General features: G+C 45.3%; 1 protein-coding gene across 2 annotated transcripts in view; it reads left to right on the top strand.

Annotated features, from left to right (window-relative positions):
- Nucleotides 1–22,162, top strand: part of SH3RF3 (SH3 domain containing ring finger 3) — a 316,210-nt gene that overhangs the window by 177,464 nt on the left and 116,584 nt on the right. The window contains exon 3 of one of the 2 annotated variants that reach the window (XM_025215184.1): nt 16,004–16,099. In XM_025215184.1, coding sequence (XP_025070969.1) covers nt 16,004–16,099 — 96 coding nt within the window. Of the gene's footprint in view, nt 1–16,003; nt 16,100–22,162 lie in introns of those variants that run through there. The other variant, XM_025215185.1, reaches the window with a different exon arrangement.

Here is a 22,162-nt window from a genome sequence, read left to right as displayed (position 1 = left end):
CCTGCTGAGGTAAAGCTAAGTCTGCAAGATACTGACCAGTCTTTAATTACTGATGTTACTGAGGTTTTCAGGAGCAGAGTGCACCAGATGTCAGGTAGCTGAAGTCAAACCAATGTATTCATCCAGTTGCCAGGTTGGCAAGACAAGATCATGGTCAGGGATGCAATGAATCAAAGCCAGGAGGTCAAAGACAGATCTATTTGTTATGCAAGTGGAGGACAGTGGGCCTCAGCACACAAAGAAAACTAGAAGCATCCCTCAGTTAGGAAGGCCACTGGATGTATAGCAACTGTGTGCTAGGGACAGGAAGGCTAGGTACAGACAGTCAAAAAGCCCAAGGCTGAATCGATTCAGACTGTGTAGGTTAGTCTAAACTGCACAGATTAAATTGAAACAGAAGTGAACAGACACTTACCTTTTATTCAGGCAATGCAGCCACATGCCTGCAGTGGCTCAGGCCCAAAGCTAGGGGGCCCTAGAGCTTGGCTTTCTAGTTGTGTGTTCACTTCCTCTTCCTGCTGCCCTGCGTTCTTTGGGATTTGCAGTCCGGAATTACAGCAGCAGGACTCTGCAGGGTTGCTCATCACTTCCTCTTCCTGCTTCTAGGTGCCTCTGGGCTTTGTAGTGCACAGTTGCAGCCAGCAGTAAATTTAGTCAGGAAAGGAGTGTTTAATATCCCTCCCTGGCCCCAGGCCCCGGCCGGGGTTTGCCTAGGGGGAGGGGCAACCCTCCCTCCCCACCCCCTTGTAGACTGGGCTGCATCCCCAGCTGGGCTTCCCGCCCCTTGTCAACCAGCCCTCACTGTTCCAGCTAGGGAGCAAGGGGTGGGGTCAGCCCTGCTCTCTGGAGCAGATAGCACAGTCTAGGCCAGGGCTGCAAAGCATGCTGGGATGCTGGGTGACTGTGATTTAACTTGAACCAGAAAGGGGTCTGGGACAGAAGTTTCATAAACTAGTTTGCCCCATATCAGTTAAGTCTGATACTACATTCAACCAGGTTTATCTTAAACCAGTTTCAGGCATTTTGAAACTGGTTTATGTGCACTGAGCTTGTGTTCTGTTACAGCTTTAAACCAGTTTCTGATGACTTAAACCAGTTTATGTGTAACTTCTGTCCCTAGCCCAAAAGAGAAAACAAGGATGGGAGCATGGGTCAATGAAAGCTCCAAGCAGATGACACTGAGCAGAGCACACAGCCAGTGCTCATTATTCCTTGACTGAGTCCAAGGAGCCTGTGGATGCCGCCTTGTGAAACTCTGTTTGGAGACGTTCATAAATGAGGGAGAGGTCAGAGACTAGAACAAGGCTGGATGGTCCAAGACAGTAATACCTGACAACACTGCTTTTAGGACAAGGCCCTAGAGCAGTGGCTCTCAACCTTTTCAGATTTGAGGCACCCCTTTGTAGACTCAAGCCACCCTTCGGAAACTGCCAGATCTTAGTTTTCACTCTTTTTGACTAGAGAAAAATAACAGAGCAACTCTTTTATTGCAAATAATTCAGAAAAGACTACCACAGGTCAGAATGTTTTTAACCGTATGGGTTTCTATTAAAAAACTCTAGCCTTATCTTGTGAATCATGTTTGCACACCTAACAGTGCCAGCACTATGTGGCACCCTGTGACACCTTTGAAATCTCAGGGCACTCCAGAGTGCCACAGCACCCTAGTTGAGAATCACTGGTGCTGCCAGATAATTCGAAAGGTGCCCCAAGGTGTAAAAAGATAAGTGGGTAAGTGCAGGCTCAGGCTTATGACTGCCTTGCCATTTCGCCACCCCCACTACATGGCCTCTCTGCAAGGAGGTAAGCTCTATAATATATAAATTAGTTTTTGAAATTGGTTACCACTCAGTTCACAAAAGTTATGGAAGTGTGCCTTGAGTCTATTGAAGGATGCCTTGAGTCCAGAAAGGTTGAGAATCACTTCCCTAGAGGCAATGGGAGGGTTTTATAGTCCTCCCATCAAGGACTGGTGGCTTCCATTTGTTCCCCCAGGTCACATGGTCTCCCATTGGACACGTCATGATAGGGCCTAAGCTGAGCTGGGGCTGGTGTCTGGTCTGCCACCAGGTGGTGCTGAAGTCTATGCTTCAGCCTGTGGACACAGAAGATCCATGTTTAAAAATCCCAGGGGTTATGACACAGCATTTATGTCATCTTCTCATGAAGGTTATCCTCTTCTGTCCACCAGACAATGCACTGCCACTACTTTGGTGATGAGAGGCAGTTTTTTTCTTAAAAGTAGTCAAAATCTACAGCGAGAAAGGGTTGAAAAATTTCTGGATGAATGTTTTTTTAAATCAGGAAATGTGCATTTGTCTAAATCAAAATGTGGTGCAGGAATGTGTTTATTTCAACTATTTTTATTGTAAGAAAATTAAACTGAACTATATTAATGAGGTCCTGAAGGAACAGAAATTTCTTTTTTTTTAATATGCCTTTTTGATTAAGAACTTGTATGTTATCACAGCATAGCATAACAGCAAATCTCACCCTGTTTTCATCAGTTAGGACACCAGTCACTTGGTAGTATGCTATTTTGTATTATATCTCACAAGTAATTATTAAGCTCTTATTTTAAACTATTATAAAATAAAATATTAAGAAAAAAAATGCCCCCAAACCAGTTTTTTTGGACTATTGGAAATCTATCTTGTGCTTTCCTTATTCACCCAGGCCTAGTAGTAATGATGTATTTCCTAAGTACTCTTCCTTCTACTTCTCAAGTTGTTCCTTGCTTTCTTAATCTGAGATTTCTCAATTGTAGCAAAATCAAAGGATACTAATATAAATTGTTATGATGCACGTCTTATGTCTACATGATTATGTAGCAAAACCACTCCAACTTTAATTCTGTTCCAATCAGGGTCAAAATTAGAGTAATTTACCTTACTTGTACCACCACAGGATCAGTTATAGCCTACCAGCTGATGTGCTTTCCTGAGCAACATTGGCTCTCCTTCCCTTTTAAAGCAACTAAAATATACATTTGACTTCAGACTAATACAACTAACCACTTTTCTGCTCGTAGACAGCACCACACTCAGCCAAATGATGAAATAGGTTATTACTTCCAAAAGCTCATGCCTCTCTTAACTAGTTAGGCCAGGGTGGGACCTTAGGGTGCTTGCAGACATAACCCTCCCCACCATTTTAAAGTAAAATGGTGCTTTACTTTAAATTCAGTAAATTCCCACACCAAGCCCCATACATGCCCAGAAGAGGCAGCATGTTACTTCTCACCCAACGTCTGTAAAGATCAAGCTGTATAGTGGGGCTCTTTTAGCGCTTTTATCTAATAGCTGATTGAATCATCTTAAGCTAAAAGCCCCCAAAAGCCCCACTGAAGCACCTTATCTTTACAGATGCTGCAGAGCTGGGTTGAAGTATTGTACTACTTTTTCCATTAAAGCATGTTTTTTTGGTTGTTTTTTTTTAATGTCTGCAAGCAGCCTTAGAGACTACCTTCTGCCATAGCCAGAGTAACACCATTAGTGTGAGAAATGATTGTTCCCTCCTGTACTAGTACGTGAAAGACCTTTTTAGCTCCCTTTTTCATTCAGTGTACTTGTTACCCAATATACAGTTTTCCTCTTGATATTTACCCTATTTGTGTATGTATTGTCCTCATATTCATGAACATCCAGGGTTTTCAGAGGCAGATTTTTTCTCCTGAGTATTTGACTGCTTTCACAATAATTTTTTATCATGTTATCATCTCCCCTCATCCTTTTGTCCATACCTGCTTTATTCTGCCTAGGGGACTTGGATTTCTGCTCTACTGCTGTTTTATCCTTCAGCTTCTTCCGCTGTATACACTGTCACCTTGTAACTACTTTTATGTCCCATAGATTGTACTCCCTGACAATGAATAATCTATTTTTCATCTCAGGACTTCACTTTTGTCTTCATTTCATTGGGTTTTTCTATGCTAATTTTAGCTGTCACCTTGCTGATGAAGGTTCCTGTTTAACCAGCATTTATCCTACGCTGCAGCAGATAGTTGATCTGTTCAGCAGCACACACAGTGTTGCCACAAATATGATTTATCAGTCAGAGATAAATAGTCGTCTTGCTCTTCCTTTTATTGTTTGAGAGTCTCTGCTTGTGTTCTGGAGATCCTGGACCTGATCCGGAGTTTATTTACAGGATTTTCCTTCTTTTTAAGGAAATAGAATTACATCAGTGTAGTATTGCTATAAACAAGAGCAGAACTGGACCATTTATTACATAAAAGAGTTGTCCTTGGAAGTGCCAGAGAATATATAAATTAGACTTTACTAAGGCTAGACATTACACATAAACTGGTTTAAACCTGTAACCAAACAGATGTTCAGTACACATAAACCAGTTTGAAAATGGCTGAAACCAGTTTGAGGTAAACCTGCTTCAATGTAGTATCAGACTTAACTGATCTGAGTCGAACTGGTTTATACAATGTCTGTCCCAGACCCCTTCCTGGTTTAAGTTAAATCAGAATCTCCCAGAATCCCAGATGCTTTGTAGCCCTGGGTAGGACTCTGCTCTCTGCTCCACAGCAGAGCTGGCTCCTCCCCTCTGCTCCCTGGCTGCAGGTCTGGGAGAGACTACAGTCACAGCAGGGTCTGCCTGGCTTCCTCTTGCTCCCCCCGCCTTTCAAGGAGGGATTCCCCACTTCCCCCTGCCTTACACAGAAACCCCTCAGCATTAGCTGGCATACCACATGCTGCCTATGGTCTACGCTGTGGGAGATGACAAAGACAGACAGGCTTTTTGGAGCTAATCAGCAGGTAGCTGGAAAAGCTGTTTTAGAAAAGCTTGAACTAATGGAGAGAGGCTTTGTTTTCTTAATGGGTTGTTAAACACTGAATTAGGGGTGATAAACACTCCCTGCTGGACTGCTTGGGTGGGGGCGGGGAAAACCCCTCCCTAGTCAGAGCATCCTGCCAGGGCCTCACCATGCCCCCCTCAGCTCAGTCCTGTGGAAGGGTAGGGAGGGCTGCTTTAGTGCCCCCCAGCTTCTAGCCTGAACCACCGTAGGCATGTGCTCTCATTTTTTTCAGTTGCAGTTACAAACTGGTTTAGCCTAACCAGGTTAGACTAACCTGCAAAGATTGAATCAATTCAGGCTCAGGCTTTTTGAATGTCTGTCCTTAGCCCTTATGTCTAATAGGGAGCAATACTGGACTGGAAGGAAGGTGGACTAAGGAAACTGAATGCAGGTCTTTTCCAGATCATTGTATTCTGTTTTCTTTTGTTGGGCTTCATGATGTTAACATGAAGCCACAGAAACCAGATACCATTCTTCTCCCCCTCCTGTTTGCCATGGTGTTGTTGAATATGTGTGTACATAGCCATGGAGAACAAAGTAAAAATATTTAGATTTCCCTCTTATTCTTCCTTTCCCAAATTTATGATGCCCATTTCCCCCTCCCCCAAAATAAGGAATACAAGATGATGAAATTTGACCTCCTCTGTGAATAGCACTAAGATACCACAGTTTCTGTTAGAAGGGCTCTATCAGGAGCCCTGTAGTCTTCTTATAGGGCACATTCAGCTTTCCAAAGACTTCTACATTAATTAAGCAAGAATCACTTTTAATCATTTTTAATATCTGGCTGTGATATGGGTATAAAGTCTCTCTCCACCCCCTTTCCCCCCAATTTGGGCATCCAATGCAGCAACCAAAAAAATCAGTTCTTTCCTACCCTTGAGCACATAGTATGCTCCTTCCCAATTCCCTTAACTGTATTAGACACCTAAAAAGGCAACAGGATGCTGGTTCCACTCCTTTTTCTCCAGAATTAACTGGGCACAAAGAGGCCAACGTTCTGAACCAGTCTAACAGCTAATGCAATTGATGGATCTCCCTTACTGTCAAAGAGCTTTTAAAGGACTCAGTGAGCAATTTGTTCCTTTAGCCATTAGCTCTTTTATAGAATCATAGAAAAACAGGGCCACAGAGCCTGCAAACAGAGCAAACAGTTTGCAGGCAGTTTGCTGGGAGTAAGAGGAGGAAGGGTAAGAGAAAGAGAAGCTAGGCACCAGGCACCAGATCCTGCTCAGGGAAAGTAAGTGATCCAGAGCTGCCAGTGCCTTTGGCTTGCTGAGTGTTTCTGTGGTGGGCTGTGTTTGTTTGGGGCATGTGCTCTGAGAAGCTGGGAGAGTTGCTGGCTGAGTGATTGCTGCTTGTGCCTGACAGAAGTCCTAAGGGGGTGGAGCCAGTCCAGGCCCAGTAGGGTATAAAAGGAGACTCCCCAAGCAACCAGGAAGCCAGTGAACAGGGGCAGCAAACAGGGCAAGCAGTTTGCAGGCAGTTTGCTGATCAATTCACAGGTCAGTTTACCCCCGCTCCTGTGGTCTTTGAGGGGAGAGCCTTTCAGCTGATGTGAGGAAGTAGCAACAAAAGAACCCTCTGGGGCCAACAAGCAGTAAACTGGCCAGCTTCCAGATGAGTTCGCTAGGGAAGTTGTGCTTCGAAGAAGGGCAGTAAGAGAGAAGAGGCAGATTAAGAGACCCAGGGAAATGGCTGGAGGATGTCACAACGCTGGAACCACTGCCTCTGCCTCTGCTCACACCTGTGAGGTTTCTGTCTAGGCAGGACCGCTCACCATTGAGGCTTCCACCCAGGTCCAGGTTTGGTGCTGTGGGGACTGTGGCTTACAGGTTTTTTCTGGTGACAGCCAGGTAAGGGGGTGCCTGCTGTGTGAGTGATGCCTCCTGGTGGTGTCTCTTAGGGAACAGGCAAGAGAGCTACTGGAGGAGGTGGTGAGGCTCCAAAGCATCCTCTGTCATGAGTAGTTCGTTGATTTGATGCTGGAGGAGACCTCCAGGACTGTGGAGGGACAACTACCAGGGGCAGCACTAGAGTTGAGAGAGGACATGGACTCCCAGGAGGGTGGAAGCTGGAAGCTTGTGACCTCTGGCAGCAAGCAGAAATCTTCATCTCCACCTGCAGCAGTTTGTCTGGAGAACAGATATAGAGAGGGAGGAGCACATTCCATTGGTGGAGGAGGACAGGTGGGGCCTCACCCAGGTGGGAAGGATCAAGACAACCAACACCAAGAAGAAGCAATGGATGGTGGAGCAGAGCCTCAAGGAATCCATTTCTAAGCACTTGGAGGAGAAGAACGTGATTAGGAACAGTCAGCATAGATTCACCAAGGGCAAGTCATGCCAGACCAACCTGATTGCCTACTATGATAAGATGACTGTCTCTGTGGATACAGAGGGACCAATGGATGTGGTATACCCTGATTTTAGCAAGGCTTTTGATGCAGTCTCCCACAACATGGTCGCAGGCAAGCTAAGGAAGTCCGGGCTGGATAAACGGACTGTAAGGTGGATAGAAAACTGGCTGGAGTATTGGGCTCAGACAGTAGTAATCAATAGCTCAAAGTCTAGTTGGCAGCAGGTATCAAGAGGAATGCTCCAGGGGTCAGTCCGGGGCCAGTTTTGTTCAATATCTTCATCAACACCCTGGAAGATGACATAGAGTGCACCCTCAGCAAGTTTGCAGATGACACCAAGCTGGGGGGAGTAGTAGATATGCTGGAGGGTAGGATATGCTAGGATTCAGAGTGACTTAGACAAATTGGAGGATTGGGCCAAAAGGAATCTCATGAGGTTCAACAAGGACAAGTGCAAAGTCCTGCACTTACGACGGAACAATCCCATGCACCAGTACAGGCTGGGGGCTGCCTAGCTGAGCAGCAGCTCTGTAGAAAAGGACCTGGGGGGTTACAGTGGATAATAAGCTGAATATGAGCCAACAGTGTGCTTTTGTTGCAAAGATGGACAATGGCATACTGGGCTGCATTGGTAGGAGTGTTGCGAGTAGGTCAAGGGAAGTGATTCTTCCCCTCTATTCAGCACCAGTGAAGCCACATCTGGAGTGCCGTGTTTAGTTTTGGGGCCCCCACTACAGAAAGGATGTGGACAAATTGGAGAGTCCAGCAGAAGGTAGCGAAAATGGTGAGGGGGCTGGGACACATGATTTCTGAGGAGAGGGTGAATGAACTGGGCTTACTTAGTCTAGAGAAGAGGATACTGAGAGGGGATTTAATAGCAGCCTTCAACTACCTGAAGGGTAGTTCGAAAGAGGGTGGAGCTGGGCTGTTCTCAGTGGTGGCTGATAACAGAACAAGGAGCAATGGCTCTCAAGCTGCAGGAAACAAAGTTTAGGTTAAATATTAGGAAGAATTTTCTCACTAGGAGGGTAGTAAAACACTGGAACAGGTTATCCAGAGAAGCTGTGGAGTCTTCATCCTTGAAAGTTGTTAAGACCTGGCTAGACAAAGCCTTGCAAAGATGGTTTCAGTCTCATACTAGTTTTACACTAATTTATTTCCAATTGCTTCGGAAGAGTTGCTCCTACTTTATACAGTATAAAAACAACCAGAGTCTTACCACATACCTTTTGGGATGTGCCAGTCAGCATATCTTTTGGACGATTTTTTTTTAAACTCAGCATCCCAGTATCTTCCTGGATACTGCATTTGTTTATATTTAAACAACACACACACACACACTCTGCATTTTTAAAATTGTTTAAATATAAACAAATGCAGTGTGCATGCGTGTGTGTGTTATGTACACGCACATATACATAACACCTCAAGGTTAGGTTTTGTGGTGCAAGCAATAAATCCAGAAAGGAACAAGATTCTCTGTTAGGCCAGTGTAAAGCTAGATTAATTCCACTGACTGTAATGCAGTTACTTCAAATTTAGCCTGAGGTCTGAGACTAGCCCAAAGTTTCATTTTTGTTCTGGATCACCCTTTGTCTGTATATCTCCCTGTGCCACTTTAAGGAAGTACCTCAAAGGCAAATGAGTATTAAAACTACAAAAATAACATAAACTGCTTCCTGTGCTCTGCTGCAGTGATATATTTAATCATATCAGTCTCTTTCCTTATTTCCTTCAGCTTTCTAGCTTCTCGCTTCTGGCCACTGCAGCATTTAACAGTTTTTGTGCCAACTGTAACAAGAGCTATCATTTTCAATACCAGTTCATCACTACAGAATTACATCCCCTCTCCTTAGCATTGCAATTCAAGTGGCATGTCCCTTTCTGGAGTGCTGTCACTGCTGTAGGCTGCTGTGAGGACTCTCTTGCCAGCTGGCTTGTATAGATGGTAGGCACAGCAGAACAGTATGCAGTGCCGTTCTGCCATCTCTGAAATCTTTCCAATACTCTAGATAAAGTTGTTATCTCCATGGAAGAACAAATGAGTCTGCTTTGTATCGGTGCATTAATGGCAGTTAATGACTCAATTAAATACCATGCCATGAATCGTGATTGTTATAGGATGCAATTTTGTATTATTTTCTCAACAAAAGGGTTGATTTTCAGGAAATTAAAATGGTTCTAAGTGATTTATCTTTGACTTCCATTCTGACAATGGTTATAAAATGGGATGGCAGGTCTCGCAATGCTGTCGAAAAGACTGTCAGGTAGTGACTAATGCAGAGGCACTTGGCTGACAATAAACAATAAAAGGGCATAAGATGTCACTGTGAAACTATGGTAGATGCAGTCAGCTTTTGAAATAGACTCATATTCATTTGTGCTGCCTGGAAATCAATTTACTGAATGTGAAATAGTAAAGCACAGAAAGTTAAAGTGGCATTCCAAGAGATCTGTTGGCTCTTTACTATTCATGGTCCTTTTGGGAACCTTTCTAAGAATTTATAGGTAGCACTGCTGTCCAACTAATTTAAGTTAGTAAAATATTAGGCATTGAAACCTGGGCCAATCCAGACTATGAGAACAATACCTCAAGTGGGGGAATTCTGTGTAGTTTTCTGTAAATAAAGACTTTCACTTGGCATTTTGGGATTTGTTATGATCTATGGAACTTTCCAATATCATTGTCAAGGAAGTGGACCACATTTTCAAAAGCTGCCCTTTGATCTACTACAAAGTGATCATAGGGCATTTGTACACAACACCGGAGTTTAATTCTCCCTAAATTGAAGTGGTGGTGTTTTAAAAACACTGCTTCAGTTTAGGGCAAAGTAAACCCTGTGTCGTGTATACCCGTGTTGGAGCCTGATCCTTACCTGCCTCTCTAGTGGCGGGGGGGGGGGGGGGGGGGGATAGTGGCGGGGAGGGGAGAGTGAGCTGCTGGCAGGCCAAGTGGTCCCTGAGCTGCAGGGGGGAGGAGTGGGGGGCTGGTGCTTCCTTCCACAGCAGCGGCGGCCCCTTCCCAGGCAGCCCCCTCCCAAAGGCACCTGGCTTGGGCAGTCTCAGGGGGCACCACAGCCACAGAGGGAAGCACTGGGCCCCTGCACAGCTCAGGCAGACAGGCTCTGGGAGAGGGGTGGGAGCATTTTTAAAAGATCAGGCTTGTCGCTTTTTTTTATTTTCCTGCTGTGGAGCCTGCCTTCCCAGGGTGCTGCCGGGCTGCCTGCACAGCCCCTGAGCCACATGGAGCCTGGTCCTTCCTTCTGCGGCTATACGGTAGGAAACTAAAACTCTTCAGAGGTGTTTTACTTTGCAGCGCCCCACAGTAATTTTCCACGTCCCAAAGTCATTTAAGGTACATTACACTGCTGAATGTGCTACAGCGGCTGGAATTAACGTGCGATACACCACCAAATGTGCAAACAGCAATGCCATTAAAGGCATTTAACCTGTGTTAAACCTGCTTTAAAGTGTTGTCTACAAACGCCCATAGAGTCTGGGTCCTCCGCACCCACTTGAGAGGACTAGAAAGCTGTACTAGCGAGACAGCCATAAAAATCCAATTAAAATCCAATTCAAATCAACGCTATGGTATATGTGTCTCTTTCTTCTTCACACCACAGTTAAATCTGTGCAGCACCATAAGCAGGATAATGGGTACTGATTCTCAGCATGAAGGCAGCAAATTAGCCTGCCCTCAGAACCGGGTAGACCCAACTGTCCTGCTTCCATTCCAGGCAGTAGCATGCCCATAGCAACCTGGCATGTTTGAGGCTGTCTCAGCTGCTGGGCACTGTATATTGTAGACTAAACATGACTTTAATTTCCTTACTTCACACTTACTTGTTATAGATTCCACATTTACAGTGTTCTGTTTTTTGTATGAGTTATGCAGAAATTGAACTTTTCTCTTTGTAGAGACATATTATTGGCAATTCTCTGTGCACTTCAGAAAAGCTGTTCAGAAAAGCTTTTGGAATTGAATAGTATCTGTTTCATCTGAAAATTGAAAGTATGAACCTTTCTTTGGAAATATGAACTCTCCATGCATCCCTCCAGCTGTAATAAATAGCTGATGAACACAGTGCCTGGCTGTGTTCCCTTGTCTTTTTGTTTATGGATCAGTGAGGTGAATGAATCAAAGGAATTATTGAGTTGTGTGCACATGCGTACAACTCAAAGCTGCAAGGTGCAATGCTAACGTAATCATCTTCTATCAAGCGAAAGCCATTGCCAAAGCATCCTAGCTTCAAAGGTATTTTCTCTAAAGTAAGAACCACCTGCAAAAAAGAACATTCTTGGTCTGAATAGCTAACATTATTTACTTTATTGACCAAGAGAGTTGTATCCTTTATGCAAGCAAATGCACTGTTGCATTTCCAACACAAGAAAAGACCAGAACTCTTGTTTCAGACATTTTGAGAAAAGAATGAGTAGTATTTTTTGGCAGCTGCAGGAATATATGAGGAAAGGTTTGATGTAATAAGGGAAAAATCTAATGGAGAACTTAATCTTTAAAATTTCTCCAATTCATTCTGTCCAGTTCTTTCTGTCACTGTCATAGGAAACACTTTAAGGCACTGTAGCATATTGTACCAGTATCACTTCTATGTGCCTTTCTACAAGACTGTTCAGTGACAACAGGTACTGGCTCCAGTCCCAGGTTATTATAATGAACCCAGCATGAAGAAATGGTAATGAAAATCAATCAGTGAACTGAGCAGCTCAGGGTGAGAGGGCTCAGAGTTCGATTTACATAGCAAGAGCTTTTTCTAATCATTAGCATGTTTTAGATTTTGTTTACAGGAAGCAGTGTTGACTAGAGTCAAGTCTTGCTAATCTGTAATTTTCTGAGCCACACATTTTATAAGAAGCAGAGAAAAGTTCATGGTCATTCCATATCCTTTCACTGAGATTTGTCAGGAGGTAGGATCTTAGAAAATTAGGGTTGGAAGGGACCTCAGGAGGTCATCTAGTCCAACCCCCTGCTCAAAGCAGGACCACCCTTAACTAAATCATCTCAGTCAAGGCTTTGTCTAGCCAGGTCTTAAAAACCTCCAATGATGGAGAGTCTACCACCTCTCTAGGTAACCTGTTCAGTGCTTTACTACTGTCCACATGAGAGAGTTTTTCTTAATATCCAACCTAAACTTCCCTTCCTGCAACTTGAGACAGTTGGGGGGAGTGGAGACTTGGGGGGAAGTGGGCAGCGGAGTCCCCCAGGGCTCGGTCCTTGGGCCCACACCATTCAATTTCTTTATCAGCGATTTGGACGACGGGGTGAAAAGCAACCTGTTCAAATTTGCTGATGATACCAAAATTTGGGGTGAGGTGGGCACGCTAGTAGGGAGGGAAAGACTGCAGAAAGACCTGGATAGGTTGCAAGGGTGGGCTAACAAAAACAGGATGTGTTTCAATACGGACAAGTGCAGGGTGCTGCACTTGGGCAGTAGTAACCGGCAGCACACTTATAAGATGGGAAACTCCCTTCTTGAGAGCACGGAGGCAGAAAGGGATCTTGGAGTCATCATTGACTCCAAGATGAACATGGGCCGACAATGCGAGGTCACGGTCGGCAGGGCTAACCGGACCCTATCGTGCATCCACAGGTGCATCTCAAGTAGGGCCAAGGAGGTGATCCTCCCCCTCTACGCGACACTGGTCAGGCCGCAGCTGGAGTACTGTGCCCAGTTCTGGGCCCAGCACTCAAAGAGGGATGTGGACAACATGGAGAGGGTCCAGAGGAGGGCCACCCGCATGATCCGGGGACAGCAGGGCAGACCCTACAATGAGAGGCTACGGGACCTGAACCTGCTCAGCCTTCACAAGAGAAGGCTGAGGGGGGACCTTGTGACCGTCTATAAACTCACTAGGGGGGACCAGAAGGGTTTGGGGGAGACCTTGTTTCCCCTAGTGCCCCCCGGGATAACAAGGAATACAACACAACAACACAAGTTGTTGGAGAGTAGGTTTAGATTAGACATCCGTAGGAACTACTTCACAGTTAGGGCAGCTAGGATCTGGAGCCAACTTCCAAGGGAAGTGGTGCTGGCTCCTACTCTGGGGGTCTTTAAGAAGCAGCTCGATGCCTACGTGGCTGGGGTCACTTGAGCCCAGTTTCCCTCCTGCCCAGGCAGGGGGCCGGACTTGAAGATCTACAAGGTCCCTTCTGACCCCACTTCTATGATTCTATGACAGTTGCTCCTTGTTCTGTCATCTGCCACCACTGAGAACAGCCTAGCTCCAGCCTCTCTGGAAGCACCCTTCAGGTAGTTGAAGTCTGCTATTAAATCCCCTCTCAGTTTTCTCTTCTGCAAACTAAATAAGCCCAGTTCCATCATCCTGTTCTCATAAGCTATGTCCCCCAGCCCCCTCACCATTTTTATTGCCCTTTGCTGGATTCTTTCCAATTTGTCCACATCCTTCCTATAGTGGAGGCCAAAAACAAACTACATTTTACTTCAGAGCATGCATTACTGTAAATAAATAATAGAAACTAAACAATAGTTGACCAAACGGTTGAACAACATTGCATTGGTACCATGTTATTCTTGCTGTCCATTTTTTGCTCATTCAACTCAAGCAAAAATGGGACATTCTCAGGCGTTCTCCTAGTCAATAGTGCAAACTAATCAATCCATTCTATTTTGCATTTTCCTACTTTGTACACCTTCATTCATTGGATAAATGCTTCCAGTTGGTCTATTAATCAATCACATCACCTGTGCTCCAGTGGGAATAGCATAGGAGTTCTGTTTTGAAAAGCTCTAAACAGGGACCTAGATTCTTCTCTGCAATGTGCCTAGTTTGAACGTCAGGGTGTTCTCCCCTGGCACAGAGCTGACCTCAGGGCTTCCATTCTATTCAGCTCCTTGCCTTATAAAGAGGACGGGCACTTGATCCCCACCTGCAGTGCCATCCATTCAGGGACATTGGCAGCCAGCATGAATATTAGAACATGCTGCAGGAGTACTTTTAATACTTTTCAGGGGACCAGTGTAGTGCACAGCCAGTCTGAGGATGAGTGAATGGCAGATGTTGCTTGGAGCTTTCTATGCATTTGCCTTCTCCTGAAACATGCTATGCACTTCTTGGCCACATATGAGGAACTAGGTCAGCATTTTGCACTGAAACAAACAGTATTTTCTCGCATACCATATACCGCCAAATAAAGTACCTTGTTTTTGAAAAGCAGAATACAGAAAAAAGATATTTCTTTGAAAATACTGGTAAGCATGGAATTTTTCCAGAGGAAAAAAACAGGCAGCTGCACTTGTAAGGAAGCAACACGTTACAACTGCTCTGTTAACCCCCTAGCTGAAGGATTTACAGGTGCTGCTGACTAAGTCAAACTACCCAACCTCCATTTTCTTCTCAAGCTTGTCTGGGTGGGCAGCCAGCAGCACCTGCCAGGTCATCTCAGGGCCCAATCCTAGCCAGTGGCACCTGAGGAGTCAGCTGAGGGCCAGCCAAATGATTCAGCCCCAGGACCTGGGGCTTAGCCTCTGCAGCATGAACCTCTGCTAGAGGAAAGAGACAGTGTCCGCAGCAACCAGCTAGAGCAGTGGTGCTCAACCTCCAGTCTGCAGGTCAAACGTGGCGTGCAGAGCTATTGCATCTGTCCCATGGGGCAGGAAATTTGGCAGCAGGGAAGTGGTGGCCCTTAATATGGTCACCCTCCCCCCACCAAATTCCCCAACCCCAAGCCCTGCACTTCCAGTCGCAGGCAGGCCATGCCCCTTGCCCCATACCTGGATCATCACTAGGCCATGCCCTCTTCTCCCCTCTGCGTGGCCGGGTTGGGGCCAAGCCATGCTCCCTTTTCCCTCTGCAAAGCCAAGCCACACCCTCTTTTCCCACAGAGGCAGATTGGGGCCAAGTCATATGGGGCCAGATTGTGGCTGGGCCATGCCCCTTCCCCCTGCAGGGCCAAGCCACACAGACGTGTAGCAACACAGAACACTCACAATTGGAAAATGAGTTGCCATTGATTACCACACTTATTTTATTTTGAATGGAGTTGGGAGGAGAACATATTATGTGTTTGCATGTAGCAGGTCAGCCTTGAAGTTCAGGGGATACTGGACTGAGAGGCTAGAGATCTGGGTTCTAGACCAGTGTTTCTCAATCCATGGATCACAACCCAAAAGCGGGTCACAAGAATATATGAAAGGGTTGTGAACAAGCTTTAAAAATAGATCAAATAACTTTGAAAATGGATTCTCCTTTAAAGGAGAAAAATATGGGAAACCAAAATTCCAGCCTGAGGGAGCTGCTTGGGGCCCACCTTGCGCTACATACCCACCCCCTTGCCCCACATGCTGGGGGCTGGAGCCTTGTGGCGGTGGGTAGCAGGTTGGGAGTGTGGGGTACAGGCAAGGCCAGGGGGCTGTATTCTACTTAAACTACTTACTGGGTTGGGACTGGTCGTCAATGTTTATAAATGGGTCCTGGTTAAAAAAAAAAAAAAAAAGGTTGAGAACCATTGTTCTAGACCATCTTTTGTTCAGTGGCTTCTTTTGTGACTGGGCAGGCCTTTGTTACCTTTCACACCCTTTCTCTTGTCAAGGGCTTTGAAGCACAGACACTGTGTATATAGTGTAGCTTCAGCCTCTCTAGGATTTTTACATGCTACCATATTGTCAGTAATAATAAGGTTGTTAGTAAATGCTGACTTTTTCATGCCAATCAATTGTACACTATCCTGGCAGGTAATGACAAGTTGCACATTTCTTATGGGTGAATTAGCTAATGAATTAGGCTTGTTGTAAGCCCTCATCTTTTCACAGAAAACCTAACCTTGTGTCGTGTATGTTTTTGCTTTCTGATTTCAGGATGAAATTTTGACTGTCATCAGGAGAGTAGATGATAACTGGGCGGAAGGAATGCTAGGAGACAAAATTGGCATTTTCCCCATCCTCTATGTTGAGGTAAGTTTGTAGTTACTTGGGTGTGCTTTCTTTTACCTTTGCTGTTTGTTTAAGCCAGCACCAGGTCAGAATAACCTTGGAGCCCCTTAAGAGGCAGACTAACTATTTGAGAATAACTGGAAAGAGAAACTTTTTTTCAGGTGTTTTGCTGTTAGCTACCCAATGAATACACTTTTATCCTCACCAGTTTAATTTTAAACCAGCTGACAGGATGTGCGCCTGTGAACTGTCAATGACTTCCAATCGGGAGCTTTTGGTTTAATCTCAACCATACAGATGGAAAATAGGAGAGGACAATCACAATAGGGGATTTTACTCTGCAGCTTGCTTTGCAGTCACCTTAGAAAAAGAATGTGCTGATAACTGCACTTTCCATCGCCCTGCATTCCATTTTCCATGGCGTTTCCTGTTCTTTGCCTTCTCTGCAAACTATTTATGGTTGTTATCAGAAAGCACAGTAGGAGCAACTGAAATAAGGGCCGGCTATGCTTTGAAAGCATAGCCCTTCACTGGGAGCAGTGTAGGGCCCACTGCCCTAGCAAGAGCTCTGGTGGCACACCCTCTGTGCCACCCTCTCATAGGTGACACTTGTTGAGATCCCCAGCTGATGTAAATCAGGACCGCTGTATTGATTTGAATGGAAGTACACTGGTTTACACTAGGTGAAAATATTTGGCCTAGTGTGTGCTCCTACCAAAACCCCAGCCAGCTCACCTTTGGGGTGATTAATAGAGCTATCCTGCAAAGGAGGCCAGCCTAATCGTGGGGGTCCCAACAGGGAGAAAAGACTCATGTATCGTACAAATGGAGGGTTTGAAAGTGTTCTGCACTAGCCTGTAGCAGGACATTGCTGTGCCTCTGCACCTCTTCTGTAAGACTTTCGTTATTATTTTTGTTAAATATTTTCATATTGCATGTATACTTGATATCTCCCTTGAAAGATTCTGCCTGTATTTTGAGCACTTTCCTTCCGCAGTTTTCATTTCAGAATATCAGTCTGCATCTGTTTTCCTCCTCACAAGCCAGTTCAATGCATCCTTCAGTGCAGGAAACTTCTATGCATCTCATGCTTGGGTAATTAATCTGTAGTGTGCCCTGCTGCTGTATGTCCAGTACACAGAACTGTCTTGGAATGGGCTTGATCTCCGATGCATGCTGGTATAAGTCCACTGGCTCCTGCAGAGTCATTCCTTACTTAACATCTGGAACTGACTGCAGAATCCAGCCCACTGTGTGCAGCGTTAATGTGATGTCCCTTAGAAATCAGTGCTTCTCTAAATTTCTTAGTTAATGACTTGAGACAAAACAAAGATAATTAGCACTGTAACTGCCTGATTATTAACTTTGACAATGACTAACTATAAGAAAGCCATTGTTAATATAAATTGGATTCAACAACTGGCAAGAACTATATTAAATGAGAATGGGTAGTCTCTGCTTGAAAAAAACATTTGTTTTGTAGAAACTAATGACTAGAGATTTTTCTTTCTTCGAAGTGTAAGAGCAGACTGGTAAACAAGGCAACTGAGCAGGACCTAAGCACATCAGCAACACAGACCTGAAATTCCCCCCCACTGGAAAGGCCACAAAATCCCTTAGGCAACTCAATTCATTCAGCACCTGCATTTTGGACTACAAAATTCCTTGTGTGCCTGAACTCAGGCTCCAAAGCACACCCAGACATACCCTGCATTGAGTACTGAGAGTCTGTAAATAGCTAGGCAGGAGCAGACAAACAGGTTACAGAACCAGTGGAAGACCTTACAGCTTTTTAAATGAACCTGAATGGGGAGCTGTGGAGTGCTCTCAGAATCAGAAATTTAATTGCTGCAGCGTGCTGCCTGCCTTATGCATCAGCTTTCATGAGTGTGCTTATAGAAAATGATCTTCAAGTGACTGTGCAAATTAATTAGTGTACTTTGCCCTGACTGCAGCTGCAAATTTCAGGTGAAGTAGTAGAGGAAAGTGCTGTATTCACCTGGAGAGTCTGAGTATAATCACCACTGAGGTGAGTCTTGTTACCACTGAGGGTGACTGTTTTCACATTCTGATATTTCTTCATATGGTAAATTAATGGGGATAGACTATCTAGATCTAGCCTTAATTTTTTACCAAAGAAATGCTTAAACACTAAAACATTCAGATATCTTGGGCTAAGATCTTGAAGACTGCCCATGAGATTATGGGTACCCATGATTTACCCATGTGAGTATTCTTTACTTATATGAGCAGTCCATTTGGACTGAATGGGATTGCTTCCATGGATCTGTCTGGGTACTGATATCATGCTGCTTACAATGGAATCTTCAAGGACTACTGATGGGAATAAGTACTGATGGATTTTAAAACACTAGGCTCTCACTAGGTAATTCAAATTCCTACTACCCATCTCCACTGACTGCCCAGGAGTCTGGAACACCCCTAAGGCATGGGCAGCATTCCCTACCTTGAAATAATGGTTTCTAATGTCCAAGCCTACTATTGCTGGACAAATAGGCCGTGTCCACATGTGGTGTGGACCTTTGGTTCCCCAGGGACAACTAGCGCCTCCACACCTTGTGCCACTGCTAGTTGTCCCTGGGGAACGCCCATGCCACATGTGCTTTGGTGCTCAGTAAGTCACCCTGGGTGGAGTAGAGGAGGCTGGGGCCAGCAGCCTTACCTGGGGTCCTGAGGGCTACCCGGAGCTGCAACCACGACAATTCTGTCATACAGAGCCTGGCTGGCAGCCGCAACAGAGCTCCAGGTAGCTTGGCTCTGCTTTTGAGTGGTACATGCTGCCCTCATGTGCGTCACTCCACTTTTTTTTTCCGCAGGTTTTTTTGACCCCTGAATATCCAGGGGTCAGAAAAACCCACTGCACTGCTCCGCTGCAGCATAGAGAACAACTGAATATATGGTACGTGACACTACAGATGCATAGGCGGTGGAAGGAGGGCTACTGGGGCTCAGCCCCCACAAATGCAGGGCAGCAGGTATGGCCACAGGGCATCTTGGCTGCAGGCTCCCGGCTGCTGCAGCACTGGGGAGAGGAGTACACACTAAGAGATGTAGCTGGAATTACAGCCAGCCAGGATTGTAGCCCGTGTGTGTGGCTGCCCAGCATGGCAGGCAAGTTTTAGTCTACTTTCTTTATGAAGGGGAAGGGGATTTGAGGGAGCAGATAGAGACCCCCACAGTGCAGGAGGGAGTGGGGCAGGGGCAGGGGTGAAAGGGGCCCCAGCTGGGCCAGAGCATGGGATGATTGAAGCCCGGCAGTGCATCCAGAGGCATGGGGAGTCTCCTGCCACTGCGCGCACCGCAGGGGAACAATTTTGCCCCATTCAAGATCTTCTCTGCCTGAGAGGAGGAAGAGAGCAGCATCAAAGCAATATTGTAACTGAGCAGCAAAGAGCATTAAAAATTAATAAATCAACATGTATCTTCCTTTTGCAGTCCTTTAGGACTCCTGGATCTCTGCAGTATCATTTGCGGTTATATATGAAGCCATGACATTTACCGTACAGTATGGTTCTTTGTACTCCTTTACATTTCTAAGGGCTATTGTTGAACCATCCAGTCTGACATGGCAGGAAGTGTGATTGTGGCATTAGAGCCCATTGTGCCTTATCACCGCTGCAGGTGGAGCCTGATTCTGGGCTTCCCCTGTACCAGCAAGAAGATGGCAGCTGGAGTGATCTCCCAGCTTTGGGAGTGCATGAAATACCTGGGTCTGGGAGAGCACAGCTGCTGTGTCTTGCAGAACCAGGGACTCCACACACCTCTGGAGATGGGAGATTGAAGCCACAAACTGCCAGGACCCACTGGCATGGATCCCAGCATGGGGAGGCAAACATCAGGGACCCAGCATTCACAGCTAAAGGACCCTGGGAGCTACAGGGTGTTGCCAGGACCCAGAGTTAGCAGCTGTTGGAGCTGAGAGTCCTCTCAGTTGTGGGTCTCCTAGTCGCAGCTAGACATGTGTCGTGGAAACACACGCAGCATACTTTTGGGTCAGGTCAGCAGAAGCTTTTATTCAAAAGAAACTACAGCTGTAGGGGGGATTCCAAAGTGACATGGATCTCCCAAGCACTTGGAAGGGGTCCCCCCCCAAGAGCAAAATCAGGAGGCTTATATACTTTTTAACAGTTGCTTACAACTCACGTGATCATATAGTGAAATTAGCATGAAAAGCGGCTATAACATTATTTTATTATTTCTTTGCTGTAATCAGGATGGGAACTAATGGGGGAGGCGAGGTTAGTTCACAAACCTCCTTCTTGCACCTGCAAATCAGAGTTGTACATACTTTTTGCTATCTTCAAGGCCGCGGTGAGCGAAGCAGTTGCAGAGGAGTTACAAAGAACAAACACTTTCTCTTATCTGTTCTACTATACAGAGCCAGCAATTCTCCACAAAACGGTTATGTCATCTTATAACTAAAATAGTCAAAGTTTAAGGCGCATATTTTTTCTGATTCCACAGTTCCCCCCCCTTTGAGACTATTTAGTCTCACTTTACCCTTAAATTTTTATTCTCATGAGCCCCTCTATTTCATCATGCAGCCTTTCATGTTTTCTTTCAATCTGCTCACACTTTTGTAACACCATTATTCTAGACTCTGCTGTGGGTTTTCTTGCCTTGCTAAAGCTTCTCCTGCTGGCTTTCACGCAGCAGAGGATCAGTTGCACTAAGACATAAAACATTATCAGAACTATCAAGACAAACAATATTCCATACAGGATTTTCTTGCCAAGGGCCCCGGAATCTGGGAGCCAGGAGGTTAGCCAAGACCACATTTCTTTTAGACCCCAGTCAGTATTTTCTGAGGCCACCTGATGTAAGACCCTTAACTGACTTCGGATTTTACGAATGTCAGTTTCAATTCGCATGTCCTGATTGACATAGACACAACAGGTGGAGTTTACTAAGGCACATACTCCTCCCTGGGATACCAATAGGTAATCTAGGGCTACGCGGTGTTGTATAGTTACTTGTGAGATCTGGGAGATCTCTTCTTGCAGAGCCTGAATTGCATCCGCAGTGGCATTTCCCATAGCTTCCATTGTGGCTGAAATGTTAATTATGGCTAGTTCCAATTCTCTTACTCCAAGCCACGGTATGAAGGTTCTCACAAATTGATGGAACCCTGTGTTTCTGGTAGCTAAGGGGTTAACCGCCCTTTTCATGTGATGGTTGAAATTTTTTACTTGTTCCAGATATATTGTACTATGCATTTCAAAACCAGGGATAACACGTCCAAGAGTGCATGCCCCCACCCAATTCCAGGGCAAGATTTTATGAGCCCTGTTTCCGCAGAGCCAGTAAAGGCCTGGGGCAGAAAGGGTACTCAAATCTCGACAGGTGTTGTGCCATATCCGGCACTTTCGATTAATATGCATCGTATAGGACGGACCACGTTCAGCTGTTATCCTGCTGGACCGAGATATATTACAAGAAGTAAAATTGGAGTCAATGTAAAATTCCGATCTGTTTGCAATGAGAGCAACATGAGGTTCCTTAGAAAAGTTGTAGACCATGAATCCTGTACAATTGAGAGAGGGTACATTACCCAACAGGATTCCACTGGTGCTATTGGGGCTATAATCTAGAGTAGTTAGGCAATGAGGGTAGTGTCCTACAGGTGTGGCTTTATTATAAGCTCCGGTGTTGTTGGATCTGTAACAGAAAGGCGCCTCTACTCTTGGGGAGATTATCCAGTTAGCAGGGGCGGCCCTCCATTCTTTAGGAGCGGACCGATGGGCAGCTAACGAGTAGTGTCTAACGAAGCCGCCGTTTATTGTTCCCCATTGCCGGAGGGATATTGGTACTCCGATCATTGGGATTCCTTGTTGTAGGTGCGCTGGGCTGTGAGAGCATATCCAGCAGTCACTTTTATTTCCAGCTTGAGCCACCGTACGGGAGATCTGCAAGTACAAATTTTTCTCCCACCCCCCTTGGGTGATACTGAGATACCCAAGTGTGATATATAAGGATATCAGTGCCATTTTTAGATACAGGAGGGACAAAGAATTTTAACAACAAACATAACCAGCACCAGTAAGAAAAAGAACACTATCAGCC

Source organism: Alligator sinensis, unplaced genomic scaffold (genome assembly GCF_000455745.1).
Source record: "Alligator sinensis unplaced genomic scaffold, ASM45574v1 scaffold1463_1, whole genome shotgun sequence".
In the NCBI taxonomy this organism is placed as follows: Eukaryota; Metazoa; Chordata; order Crocodylia; family Alligatoridae; genus Alligator; species Alligator sinensis.
The sequence above is the reverse complement of the archived record's forward strand: the minus strand, read 5'-3'. Positions and strand labels throughout refer to the sequence as shown.